The 15135-nt window shown below is 40.9% G+C and overlaps 1 protein-coding gene across 1 annotated transcript in view; it reads right to left on the reverse strand.

The window, feature by feature from the left end:
• LOC311240693 (E3 ubiquitin-protein ligase SMURF2) overlaps positions 1–15135 on the reverse strand; it is a 212832-nt gene that overhangs the window by 35044 nt on the left and 162653 nt on the right. The window contains exon 11 of the mRNA XM_084329266.1: positions 10211–10389. Within this exon, the coding sequence (XP_084185392.1) occupies positions 10211–10389 (179 nt within the window). The remainder of the gene's footprint in view (positions 1–10210; positions 10390–15135) is intronic.

The following is a 15135-nucleotide window of genomic DNA, read 5'->3' on the forward strand; positions in this document are numbered from 1 at the left end:
GTGTATCTCAGGTATGTATATGTATGTGCGTCTCAGCTATGTATGTGTGTGTCCCCTATGTATGTGTATATCCCCCATATGTGTAAGTGAGAGCCTATGCTTCAACTATGTGTATATGTACGTGTGTGTATGCCTGTTTCCTATAAGTGAGTATGTGCATGTATGTGTGCCCCTGGCATGTATATCTCAGCCTTGTGCATCTGAGTGTGTGTAATTCTATTATGTACACATACGAATATGTGTATCCTAGACACGTGTATGTGGCTAAACATGCGCATATGAGAGTGTGAGACGGTGGCCATTCCATAGATACACCATCCGGACATAAAATCTATGCATATACATACATAATACAATATAAAGTATAAGTACCATCAGGTCAAATCCCCTTTTTCACATTCATCCTTGATACCCTTGTAACCCCACCTTAATCATTCGTCCCCAGACCGTTCAGTCAGGTGTAGAAAACTGTCCCATAACTCAGCAAAGATATCCTCTCTCCCTGCGACTCTATATGTCACCCTTTCATATGATGCTGTCCGGAACATTAGTTCCATCCATTCTTTAAATGTAATATCAACGGGTGATTTCCAATGTCGTAATGCAATTCTACACCCTGATATCATGGCCAATCTATACCACATTCCCCGGTATTTAGGCAGTTTAATCCCTTCCGGTACTATACCCAAAACACATGCCATTGGGGAGTTATTATTTTTTTTTTATCCACTTTTTCTCCCATTTTCTATATTTTCTCCCATCCCAATTTCGTATCATCCAATTCAACCCTCCCCTGTCACGGACGCTGTTTCTTGCCTCCCACAAGCCGGCTGCAATGTGGACTAAGTCATACATAGCACAAGTCCCCTCCGGTACTTGAGGTAACAGCAGTCGCATCTTTTCACCTGCGCAGCTCGATCTCTCAGTGGCGAGGAGTAACGCGTGGGAGGCTCACGCTGCCCCCGACACTTCCTGATTCTACTGCGCAGGCGCACCAACCGACCTGTAGGAGTCGCTGTCCACAACGCCCGATCCCCACCCATCAGTTTCCCACACCCTAATACGGCCAATATGTATTAGTACGGACGACCAGCTAAACTGAAAGCAAATGTGGAGCGCTGGGCTCGAACTGACGAGTCCAGCGTCTCCAGCATTTCGTGGCGAGCGCCTTGCCCACTACGCCACGTAGCCGCCTTGCCATTGGGGAGTTATTCATCTTCACATTCAGAACTTTACTTAGGAATATCACAATTTGATCCCACATTTTCCGGACTTTTTCACATTCGTATAGCATAGTAAAGTGCCTGTCTCCTTCTCACATCTCCAGCAGATGTCACTGTCCCTTAATTTTAGTCTGGCCAGTTTACTAGGCGTCCAATAGCTTCTGTTTAACACTTTGTAAAAGATAAGTTGTGATTGTGCCTCCTGAGAGAATTTACCCCATTTGGACACCAGCTTCTCCCATATTTCCTCAGTAATATCCTCACGTACATCGTTCTCCCAGCTCAGCCTCAGACCCGCCAACTTGGGTGCATTGTATTCTCTTTTAACATCATAGAATCTTGACGCACCGCCTTTCCTACGCCATCCTTTATAAAATATTTCTTGAATTGCAGTAATCAGGCCACATTTTGGCCCTCCCATTGATGACGATATACAATGTCTAATCTGTAGGAATTTATAGAAGTTTTTATTATCTATAGTATACCAAAGTCCTCTTTAATATCCTCAAAAGGTAAAACCCCATCTTCCCCGGCTATATCACCTAGTACATGTATCCCCCTTTTAATCCAGTCGTCCCATATGACTGATTTCTTACCAATCTTTAGTTTTTTATTATACCATATAGAGGCTCTTGTAGTTAAATATGGGCTATCACCAGTCAGCCTGTGAGACTGATTCCAAGTTTCCCTGGCAAACGCCATTAGAGGGTTCTCAAAAGGTATAAGTCTGTCTGATTGTGTCAGGAAGGATTCCAGAGATGAGGGATATATCATTTCCTCCTCCATCTTGACCCAAGCAGGTGCCTCCTCAGTCGAGTGATTCAATTTGGAGAGCTGGGAGAGCGAGAACGCATAGTGATACCAGTCTAGTTTAGGCAGGGATAAGCCGCCATTTTCCTTTGCTGAATACATTTTGGCCCGTCCAAATAGCGGCATTTTGCCCCCCCACAGATATACATTAATGACTTTGTCATACTGTTTGAGTAACTGGGTCGGGAGAGTCAGCGGCAGCATATATAGGATATAATTTAATTTGGGAGCCAATATCATTTTTACTAAGTTTATCTTCCCAAGGAGGGACATATTCATCTTGGCCCAATTCTGGGTCAGAGCACTAATGTGTTCGATTATAGGGGCAATATTGGCTTGCACTATCTCTTTCAGACCTGGGATCAGCTTTATTCCTAGGTATATCAACCCTGACGGCATCCACCTGTACTGCCAGCCCCTCCTGATAGCAGAGGGACAGCACCTAGAGAGAGGCATTGCTTCTGACTTGCTCCAGTTGATTGTGTATCCAGATATTTCCGAGAAGGACTCGATAATAGTTCCAATGACCCCAGCTGCTGTTTGGGGGTTGCTGGATACCAATAAGATATCGTCCGCATATAAAAATAGTTTATGTTCCACCTGCCCCGCTATTACCCCTTTGATGTCTTGATTAGTCCTTAGTGCGATAGCAAGTGGTTCGAGGAAGAGCGCAAACATTTGGGGAGAAAGCGGAGAACCTTGCCTCGTCCCCCATCCTAGATTAAAGGGCGAGGATACGATCCCGTTGGTCAAGACAGAGGCCATCGGATTTGTGTACAACAACTTTACCCACCCAGTAAACGATGGTCCGAACCCGAAGCGCTCTAGTGTGTGAAATAAGAATGCAAATTCCACCTTATCAAAGGCCTTTTCGGCGTCCAATGAGAAGGCCACTGTAGGTTCTGCATCCTTCCACATTATGTGTAGGAGTCTGCGGATATTATCAGCTGAATTTCTCCCCTTCACAAAACCCACTTGATCTGAGTGCACCAAAGTTGGTAGTACATCTTCTATTCTATTCGCTAGTATCTTTGCCAATACTTTTTCTTCCAAATTGCTCAGGGATATAGGCCTATAGTTCCCACAGTATTGAGGGTCTTTGCCCTTTTTCTGTAGTAACGTAATAGTGGCCGATCTCAAGCTAGTGGGCAATCGCCCTTTTAACAGTGAATCTTGATATACTTTCAATAGTCTTGGAGCGATTATATCACTGAATTGTTTGTAGAAATCGGGAGTAAACCCATCTTCTCCTGGTGCTTTACCCAATTTAAGGCTGTTGATTGCCGCGTGTATTTCCTCTATCGAGACCCCCCCTTCCATTGATTTTACTTGTTGTTTCGATAACGACGGTAATTCAATGTTGTCGAAGAACGCGTCCATTTTTACCTGATCCACCGCCGCCTGTGGGGTATATAAATCCTGGTAAAAGCACCTGAAAACATTATTAATTTCCTTTTTGTCTGTAATAATTTTGTCATCCTTATTACGAATTGAGGATATAATATTTTGATTTTGCATTTGTTTAACCCGATTCGCTAGTATTTTACCCGCTCTCTCCCCTTGTTCATAATATCTTTGGTTGGTCCTAAATAACGCATATTCAGCCTTCTTTTGATATATGTTGTTCAATTCATAGTTGGATTTGTTTAGGTTTCTCCACGTTTCTGGGTCTGGTCTCTGACTGTGCCGTTTCGAGAGTGTTTTAATTTCCTCGTCCAATGCTGTCATTTTTTGTTTCTCTGCCATTTTTAGTATTGCACTGTATTGTATGAGTCGCCCTCTCATGTAAGCTTTACATGTGTCCCACATTATGCCACTATCATCTATTGACCCTTCATTAAAGGGGGACTATCTTATAAATGGCCTTTTTGAGTGTTTAGCATTGTTTCCTAGCTATGTGAACTTATATTATCACACGCACACACTCACTTTAAACAAACACACTGTAGCACCCACTCCACACACTTTATAGCACACACCCACTTTAAACAAACACACTGTAGCACCCACTCCCCACACTTTATATTTATTGATGAAGGATTGCACTACAACTCGTACACCTTACTGTAAATTGTACCTAAATTGTACCTCATCCCATTTCTGCTTTGCACTATATAGTACTGTACATTAGTACACTGCATAGTATTGTATATTATATGGTAACTCAGAACATTGTACATATGTCTATACCGAACACTGTGACCTCATTTTCTTCTTCTAAACTACATGCTATACTATGTTATTTGATACTATCTTGTCTAGCACAGTCTCTGGAGCGTAACAGTAAGAAGCATTTTGTATGAAAGTATTCTGTACTTCTGTATGACAACTATTAAAGAAACTTGAACTTGAAACTTGATATTAATATGATCTATGTCTCAAAATTCTCATATTGGCGCATTCTTCCAATTCTCCTCTCACAATATTCACCCTCACTGAACTGAGTCATTTGAAAATGTGCGCGATATGTGATGTCAGAAAGACACCGCTGCATGTTAATGAAGAGGTGCAAGATGAGCTGCACACAGTTCTGCTGCCCAGGCTCAAAACAGCTTAAGATCTTGAGGTAGAAAAATTCTGTTTTTGAGGACTTGATTAGAAATACAAAACAATGAATAAAAAAAATATATATATTACAGAGGTGTTCCATAGACTCACAGGAATTGTGTAAAAGTGCCCAAATAGTGAAAGAAATAGTAAAATAGTTCCCCTTTAAGTTCCCAAAATTCCTTAAATATAGTTCTAATGTATGCACATGACCCTTCATCATTTAACATCAGGTTATTGAATCGCCATCTCCGAGATCGTTGCCCTTCCTCTATGGATGTGATCACCAAATCAACTGGAGCATGGTCAGATATTACAATGTTCCCTATCCCAGTATCTGCTACTTGTTCTACCAGTGCGCTAGAAATCAGGAAATAGTCTATTCTAGAGTATGAGGAATGTGGGTGAGAGTAAAACGTGTAGTCTCTTTCCTGTGGGTTCAAAACCCTCCAAATATCCACTAGACCCAGTTCCTCTACCAGTACACCGACCGCAAGTCTCCCTGCGTTGTCAGCGGTCCTGGGTTGATATGATTTGTCCAGCAAGGTGTTTCCAACCAGGTTGAAGTCCCCCCCTATGATTACGTTGCTATTCCCTATCTTCCTGATCACCTCACATACTTCATGGAAAAAGTCTGAGGACGACCCGTTGGGCGCATATATATTAGCTAAGGTAGTCCTCTGTCCCTCCAAATCAGCATCCAGTATAACCCATCTTCCCTCATCATGTGAGAAACTATTGTGCACCTTAACGTCTATGTTTTTTCTCGCCAATATTGCCACCCCCCTCTTCCTAGAAGAGAACGTACTATAGAATATTTGTCCCACCCAATCCCTCTTAAGCTTGGCCGACTCCTCCTCATTCAGGTGTGATTCTTGAATTAGTGCAATATCCATCTTTTTTTGTTTCAAGAACGTCAGTATCTTTTTTCTCTTAATGGGATGATGACACCCGTCTATATTCCACGATACTATTTTAATCAGCCCCATATTCCTCGTAATGTATTTCCCCTGTGCAATCCAGGACGTAGTGCCTCTATGTCTGGGGCGCCATCTCCCATATTTCTATATCTAGAACCTGAGATTGTGATGATATATATACAATAGCATATAATGAAATAAAAAAGAACATATAAAAACATAAACACATTCCCCCCCCCCCACATTTACCCAAGCTACGTTCGATAGGACCCCAGATAGAACAATTGTACCGAGGGTGAGATCGATACTCACCCGTGCACCTTGGTCCCCCTCGACTAACAGAGGAGTGCATCTGGCACAAGGCAGGTTGCCCAAAACTGTGTCCCTACTATTTTGTATACCCTGATGTAACGTATGGCTCACACTGTAATCTATATACAGTGTGATCAATTCAACTGAACTTGTCAAAACGGTAACGTTTTTTCTCTTCCAACAATTAACATTTGTATATCCCCAGATATATATTGGTACATTGTAACTTCTATGACATAGCCATAATGGACTGTGGTTCATTTCGTCATCGCATTTTTTTTCTTCTTCTTGTCACCAACGGACCGCAGGATCCACAGCACGGCGGCATACCAGTTGAGCTAAGCGGCGAATGAAAAACATCAGGGATTACGGCTACATAATGCCGCAAGGTCTGCCGCTCTGCGGCTGGCGCGCTGCGTATCGCAGCCAATCAGGGAAAACGCGGAAGCACTCTGCAGCACTCTTCCACTGGGAATAAAAAATAGGCATCCAGGATATTTCCCCTCCCACACTTTTAGCATATTCTCCTATTCATTGCCCTCTATTCTCATTTCAAGTTTATTTTTCTTTTTTTTTTCTTTTATATACATATTGGCATTTTGTGATGTTTGTTATTCTATGACGATGCCCCTGTGACTTATCTGTATCCATGCGCTTCTTGATCGTTATCTTAACTGTCCGCCTCCGACTGTCCCCGTCTGAATCCCTGGAGTTTCTCCCAGTACCCGTGATGTTCATTGCCCTTCTGTGCGGGGCCTCCATTCTCCGTCGCCTGTATGTCGCCTCCCGGTCCCTGTTGTCTTTCCACTGTCTGCCAGGTAGACAGCCGCAGTATCTCCTCTCGATCTGGGTCGGTAGTCGGGTTCACCACGGTGATCTGATATCCACGTCTTGCCATATCCGCCGTCGCCTCCGCTGCGTTCTGGTACAGGCGGGTGCCATCCTCATAGAATACCCTCATTTTCGCAGGATACGGTGTCTGGAACTTGAGATTCTTCTCCTTCATTATTCTCTTGGCTTGGGCATATTCTCCTCGCTTCTTTAGTATTTCAGTGGGGAAATCATGGTCGACATAGAAGCGTTCATTGTCACATGAGACGTTTTTCTTCTGCCACGTCCGGCGTATTATCTCTTCCTTCATTTTGTAGCTCCCGAACTTAACCACGATTGACCGTGGCTTCAGCTGCGGGTTGTTAGGCCTTGGGGCTAATGCCCGGTGTGCTCGTTCAATACGAAGGTCCATGTCATGAGGCAGGCCAAGTGCGTCCTTAAACAGGCCGTCTAGAAATCCATGCATGTCTTTTCCCTCTTTCTCCTCTGGGATACCATAGACCCGTAGGTTCTCCCTCCTCGTTCTGCCCTCCTGGTCGAGCAGTTTAGCCTCCATGTCGGCCTGCCTCTGTATTAGTTTCTTGATTAAAACCGTCGCCGCATCAAGCACATTTTCATTTTCTCCAATTCTCCCCTCCGTTTCACCGAGTCTGTCGTTCATTCTGTTCATATCATTCTTTATTTCCCGAAATTGACGCTCATTATCTCTTCTGAACTCTTTGAGCTCCTTGTAGATGTTCAACAGCGTGGCCTCTCGTTCAGAGTCATCGTCGCCATCTTTTCCTCCCGTTGCGTCGCCATTCTCTGTCATTCCGTCGTCCTTTTCAGTTGTAATCGTGTTCGCCCTACGTCTTGTGATAGCCCCTTCTTTCATCCCTATTAAATATATACCCTGGTGTTGTTAATAAATGTTTTCCGGGGCTATATCATTTTGCTGTCGGGGAGCTCGTGAGTTAGGCTGCCATGTTCTTCCGCGGTCAAACCAGAAGTGGCATGTACAACTTGTAAAACAGGGCATCAACCTGCATGTACCGTGTTGTGCAGCAAGCAGCTTGCAATGCAGGATGATCAGCTTTGATACGAGTGTGGATTGTACATTTTGCCTTCATCCATAGGAAAAGGGACTTTGTGATGTTATTCTGTGGCGTTATGTTCACCTAAGACTGTACTAAATGTTATTCTGTGGCGTTATGTTCACCTAAGACTGTACTAAATGTTATTCTGTGGCATTATATTCACATAAGACTGTACTAAATGTTATTCTGTGGCATTATATTCACCTATGACTGTACTAAATGTTATTCTGTGGCGTTATATTCACCTAAGACTGTACTAAATGTTATTCTGTAGCATTATATTCACCTAAGACTGTACTAAATGTTATTCTGTAGCATTATATTCACCTAAGACTGTACTAAATGTTATTCTGTAGCATTATATTCACCTAAGACTGTACTAAATGTTATTCTGTGGCATTATATTCACCTAAGACTGTACTAAATGTTATTCTGTGGCATTATATTCACCTAAGACTGTACTAAATGTTATTCTGTGGCGTTATATTCACCTAAGACTGTACTAAATGTTATTCTGTAGCATTATATTCACATAAGACTGTACTAAATGTTATTCTGTAGCATTATATTCACATAAGACTGTACTAAATGTTATTCTGTGGCATTATATTCACCTAAGACTGTACTAAATGTTATTCTGTAGCATTATATTCACCTAAGACTGTACTAAATGTTATTATGTGGCATTATATTCACATAAGACTGTACTAAATGTTATTCTGTAGCATTATATTCACATAAGACTGTACTAAATGTTATTCTGTGGCATTATATTCACCTAAGACTGTACTAAATGTTATTCTGTGGTGTTATATTCACATAAGACTGTACTAAATGTTATTCTGTGGTGTTATGTTCACCTAAGACTGTACTAAATGTTATTCTGTGGCATTATATTCACATAAGACTGTACTAAATGTTATTCTGTGGCATTATATTCACATAAGACTGTACTAAATGTTATTCTGTGGCATTATATTCACATAAGACTGTACTAAATGTTATTCTGTGGTGTTATATTCACCTAAGACTGTACTAAATGTTATTCTGTAGCATTATATTCACCTAAGACTGTACTAAATGTTATTCTGTGGCATTATATTCACCTAAGACTGTACTAAATGTTATTCTGTGGTGTTATATTCACCTAAGACTGTACTAAATGTTATTCTGTGGTGTTATATTCACCTAAGACTGTACTAAATGTTATTCTGTGGTGTTATATTCACATAAGACTGTACTAAATGTTATTCTGTAGCATTATATTCACATAAGACTGTACTAAATGTTATTCTGTGGTGTTATATTCACCTAAGACTGTACTAAATGTTATTCTGTATCATTATATTCACCTAAGACTGTACTAAATGTTATTCTGTGGCATTATATTCACATAAGACTGTACTAAATGTTATTCGGTGGTGTTATATTCACCTAAGACTGTACTAAATATTATTCTGTGGCATTATATTCACCTAAGACTGTACTAAATGTTATGCTGTGGCGTTATATTCACCTAAGACTGTACTAAATGTTATTCTGTGGCATTATATTCACATAAGACTGTACTAAATGTTATTCTGTAGCATTATATTCACATAAGACTGTACTAAATGTTATTCTGTGGCGTTATATTCACATAAGACTGTACTAAATGTTATTCTGTGGCGTTATATTCACCTAAGACTGTACTAAATGTTATTCTGTAGCATTATATTCACCTAAGACTGTACTAAATGTTATTCTGTGGCGTTATATTCACCTAAGACTGTACTAAATGTTATTCTGTGGCGTTATATTCACCTAAGACTGTACTAAATGTTATTCTGTAGCATTATATTCACATAAGACTGTACTAAATGTTATTCTGTAGCATTATATTCACATAAGACTGTACTAAATGTTATTCTGTGGCATTATATTCACCTAAGACTGTACTAAATGTTATTCTGTGGCATTATATTCACATAAGACTGTACTAAATGTTATTCTGTGGCATTATATTCACATAAGACTGTACTAAATGTTATTCTGTGGCATTATATTCACATAAGACTGTACTAAATGTTATTCTGTGGTGTTATGTTCACCTAAGACTGTACTAAATGTTATTCTGTGGTGTTATGTTCACCTAAGACTGTACTAAATGTTATTCTGTGGTGTTATGTTCACCTAAGACTGTACTAAATGTTATTCTGTGGTGTTATGTTCACCTAAGACTGTACTAAATGTTATTCTGTGGTGTTATGTTCACCTAAGACTGTACTAAATGTTATTCTGTGGCATTATGTTCACCTAAGACTGTACTAAATGTTGTCATTCCTTAACATGGTGTGTGCGTACAGGATCCACACCAGGCTGTTGTGCAGGGAAGTGTGTGCGTGTGTGTGTGTGTGTGTGTGTGTGTGTGTGTGTGTGTGTGTGTGTGTGTGTGTGTGTGTGTGTGTGTGTGTGTGTGTGTGTGTGTGTGTGTGTGTGTGTGTGTACGTACAGGATCCACACCAGGCTGTTGTGCAGGTCGGGGTCCACTGACTCCATGTCGTCCAGGGTGATGGGCTTGCCCAGCAGCTGCTTGTAGAAGGGCAGGGTAAAGCCCCCGTCGATGTAGTGCCCGTGGAACACCGCCACGCCCATGATGCGGCCCACGAAGTGGAAGTAGGACAGGTGTTCCTGGAGGACAGAGACGAGTCAAGTCAAGTCAGCTTGATTTTTATAGCACATTTACAAAATGACTAAAAGCCAAACCAAAGTGCTTCACAGGTAGGACATGATAAAAAAAAACACCATTAGACATACCAATTGAACACCACAGATACCACAAATTCTTCTATGAAAGAGAGACATCGAGAGGTTTTGTTTCAGATTTTTATCATCAATTACTAACGTCCTCGTATGAAACCCTCCAACTAGACTCTGCCTGGAGGAGGGATATACCAGACCTGGAAAATGATTTTGATTGGCAAGAAGCCTGGGCAAATGTCCGACTTACATCAAGGAACCCGGACCATCAACAAATCAATCTTAACTATATTCACAGGACATACTTGACTCCTATAAGACTGAGCAGAATGGGTCTTAAACAAGACTCCAAATGCTCCCAATGTACAAATGGGGACGAAGGGACATTTATGCACATGTACTGGGACTGCCCACCAGTTAAGACATTCTGGAAAGATGTGACCCAACAATTATCAAAACTCGTATCTTGGAATATACCTGTACACCCCTCGGTATTACTATTGAATGATGTTTTTGAGTTTGCAGTAAATCCACAGCTAAAGAGATTGGTTTTATCGGGTATTACAGTAGCTAAAAAGCTGATCGCATCACGCTGGTTTCAACCGGAAAAAATGTGCCGGAAAGTTTGGTTTCTTACATATCTCGATGTAATTTACCATGAAATATCTACAGCAAGAATTCTGGGTCTCAATGAATCCAAAATGTCAATGTGGTTAGAAGTGGTGGAGAGAATAAAAGCTAGCATATAATGGTAGTGTCTGGTTAGGTGCGAGGGATAATGGAGGTACTACCCAAGGTGGGGTCCGGGAGGGGGGGGTTCGAGCTGGAGCATATGTGTGTAGGTTTTTAGATAACAGGTATTAGGGGTATATCTTATATAAGACAATTAACTAAAATGTGATTTCATTGGATGTGCTCTGACAATTAATGCTTGTATATCTTATCGTGTGTTGTCATGTTTGTTTATGTGTTTGTTTAAAAAATTATAAAAAAAAAAGAAAAGAAAAAAAGAAAAAAAAAGAAAAAAAAAGAAAAAAAAAGAAAAAAAATGCAGTAGTAACAAGTAAAAAATACACAAAAATTACAGAAAAAGGTATTGTGTACAATTAAGAAAACAAGAGCAAAGTGCAATATAAAAGAGACAAGAAATGAGATAAAAAGTCCAGAGTAGGGATGTATGATATTATCGGTATCGGTTTATTTATTGTGAAAAGTATGCATAATGTTGTGTTTTTTGGGGGGGGGGGGGGGGGGGAAACCCTGCATATATCGGTATCGGAAATTAAGAGTTGGACAATATCGGTATATCGGATATCAGTAAAAAAAGCCAATATCGAACATCCCTAGTCCAGAGTAACAGCAAACATGGTGTACAGGTGGCAGGCTAACTCTGGTCAAAGGCCAGGGGGAAAAGAGGTGCGTTTTAAGCAACGAATTAAAAGCTTGAGGACAGAGACAGACAAGTGTTCTTGGAGGACAGAGACAGAAGACAGACAAGTGTTCTTGAGGACAGAGACAGAAGACAGACAAGTGTTCTTGAGGACAGAGACAGAAGACAGACAAGTGTTCTTGAGGACAGAGACAGAAGACAGATAAAGTGTTCTTGGAGGACAGAGACAGAAGACAGATAAAGTGTTCTGGAGGACAGAGACAGAGACAGAGTGTGAGTGGAGGATCAAGAAAAGAGGGCGGGGCTTGAGATAGATCAATTACTGGTTTAACAAGTGTTCCTTTGTTAATCTCCTTGGGGAAATTCAGGTGTCATAGTGGCATGAACAGGTACGATAGGTAGTAATAATAATAATAATAATAATAATAATAATAATAATAATAATAATAATAATAATAATAATAATAGAGCCTAGAACATAGAACAAAGTGCAAAGTAATAATGATGATAGTGATAATAATAGTAGTGAGTGGCAGGATTCAATCAGACCGTGGTAATAGTGATGATGGTACTGTATACATGGTCCAAACCGTAGTAACACACTGCACCAGAGTCCACGCAATGTGTTTACTATTAAGAGTCAGACAGTCCCAACGGTTCTCAAGTTCACCTGCCGTTAGTTCTCCAGCAATAGGCAGCAGTCCGTGCCCCTGGTTGTGGAGCCTGATGTCTGTGTGTGTGTTGGTGTTTGTGGGGGGGGGGGGGGGGGGATCAGTCTATGGCTGTATATATGAAGTCCTGTGCTTGGATTTGCATTTATACTTATTCTATCTTGCTTTATTATAGGTTTTCCTATTTGTATTATTTCTCTAGTTATCCATTGTTCAATTTATCTATGTTTTATTTGCCATGTAGTGCTGTTTGACAACCGCCAAATCCACTCCCGTCCACGAGGGACAACACAAATTCTCATCCTCACACCTGAATGTAATGTCATACTGTACGGATGCCCACATTTATTTAACGTATTGATTTGTGTGCACCGCTTTAAGATCCAGCCATTCCCCGGACTATAATAAATACCCGCCTCTCTCAGTAAAAAGGAACGACCGAAGACCCGTCCCGGGTTATTACTCAAAAAGATGAACATCTTAACCGCTTACAACTGGACGAATATCTCCCCTTGTGGCGGATTGTACAATCCCTCACGATGAGGGCAGTAAATAACGTGAGGTGGGGAAGTCTCCACAGGACAGTAAAACCGTTGCTTCACTCGTTGTGTTGGCAGAGCATCTCTGCCGGCTTTACAATAATGTGTCCACGATCCTACTATGGGAAGCATAGCGTCAGTCCGGTGCCGTGCGCTCGGGTCCGTGTGAGAGCCGGAGAACGCACAGCGGTCAGATGGGTCCGGTGGAATGTTCACGTCTAGGGATCAGGGGTTCTCAAACTTTTTTATACCACGACCCCATTTTATTTAGGATTATTTCTTTGGCGATCCCACACTTAATGTATCGCGTAATTTCAACGTGGAATTAAGGAATATCAAAATAAAAGCACACTTTGTTGAACTTGATCATGCATATTTATTAGATCATTTAATCACTATGTTATCAATACACATTTATAAAACGAGGCATATTTGGCCAAAATATGTTGCCAGAACATAAAAAAAAGAAAAGAAAGAAGATTATTCTTTCTATTCGCGACCGCACTGTCACCTACCCACGACCCCACTTTGGGTCGCGACCCGTAGTTTGAAAACCGTTAGAGTAACGATGAGGAAATTATAACAATTTGTGATTGTCACCTGAAAGCGACTGAAGGTAGGGCAGGTAAATTGTGCATTTATATAGTGCTTTTATCCAAAGCGCTTTACAATTTATGCCTCACATTTGACCTATTCCCTGAGTGGGAGGTTCGAAGGGTCAAAGTGGGTATCAAACAAGAGGGAAGACTGTCAGGTTTTAAACTGTGGATACCAAACAGAGAAGGTAAAGACGACTGTACAGTAACAGTAATCCAGAACAATTTTATTGCACTGTAAAAAAAATTATTTTATAGTATGTCTGCACTTTATGGCTGCTTTTTCTGTGTGTGCTCATTTCATCATTCATGTCTTTTCTATTCTACTAAAACTGAATCAAACCATAAACAAGGTGGCCTGTTGGGATGTTAGATCCTAATGTGAAAAACTGATTTTATATGGCTACTCATTTGACCTGTGCTATTATTTAACTTATTTTTTACTTTTATCTTTACGCCCCACTATCCGCTGGGTGCATACTATGACCTTTATCATGTTTTGTAACAGATTACAGAAATTCAAGAAGCCTATTGGAACGTGAGGTTCTGATATGATTTGATTAATATATCTGCATTGTTTTATCCCACTTTATGCTTTGCTCTCGCTGCTTGTTTTACACTGATTTGATGTCTTATTTCTTACTGATGTAAAGCACTTTGAACTGCAATCGCCTGTATGAAAGGTGCTATACAAATAAAGTTATTATTATTATTATTATTATCCACTCGCACATCGACAGTGGAGGCAACCATGCAAGGTGCCGACCTGCTCATCGGGAGCAGTCAGGCTGTTAAGTGTCTTGCTCAAGGGCATTTGGACATGCCGCTCACCCCGCAGGGCTCCAGGGCCCTCATTTATCAACGTTGCGTACGCACAGATATGTGCGTAACCCGTGCGTACGATCATTTCTAAGCAAAGTGTGGGACTTATCAAATTGAACTTGTGCTTGACTTTGTGCGTATATATACGCACAGCTCGGAGCATGCGTAGCTGGCGCCCGGTGGTAGAATATTATTATTGCAGTCTGCAACGCGGAAATAAGCTTCGGTGCATTACTTCCAACACTGGCGTGTTCAACTTCTGTATGACCCGTAATTCATTATAGTTCATTGTAAAATAGCGACAGTAGTGTAATTATAACGGGCTCATGCGCGAACAAGAGGTTGGCTTGCTTGTTTGGCACGGGGGGCAGACGCAGAACATGGCGTATACATCATACATGGCAGTGAGATTCATTGTTCTTGTATATGCTCTCGTATTATTGTTTATATAGGCTACCCAATACTGACATCAAAATAGATTGTATGCCTCTATAAATCATATGCAGCAGGTAGAAAATTTACGGAAAATCCGTCGCGATTTGGAATAAAATTGAGGAGAACTTTAATCCCTGGGTATTAATCAAACAAAAAGGAAAAAGGCAGTCATATTCCAGCACGGTCTTTATTAGTTAATATGGTATCATATCATATCCGACATC

The sequence above is a fragment of the Notolepis coatsorum genome (genome assembly GCF_963971535.1).
Source record: "Notolepis coatsorum genome assembly, chromosome: 14".
In the NCBI taxonomy this organism is placed as follows: domain Eukaryota; kingdom Metazoa; phylum Chordata; class Actinopteri; order Aulopiformes; family Paralepididae; genus Notolepis; species Notolepis coatsorum.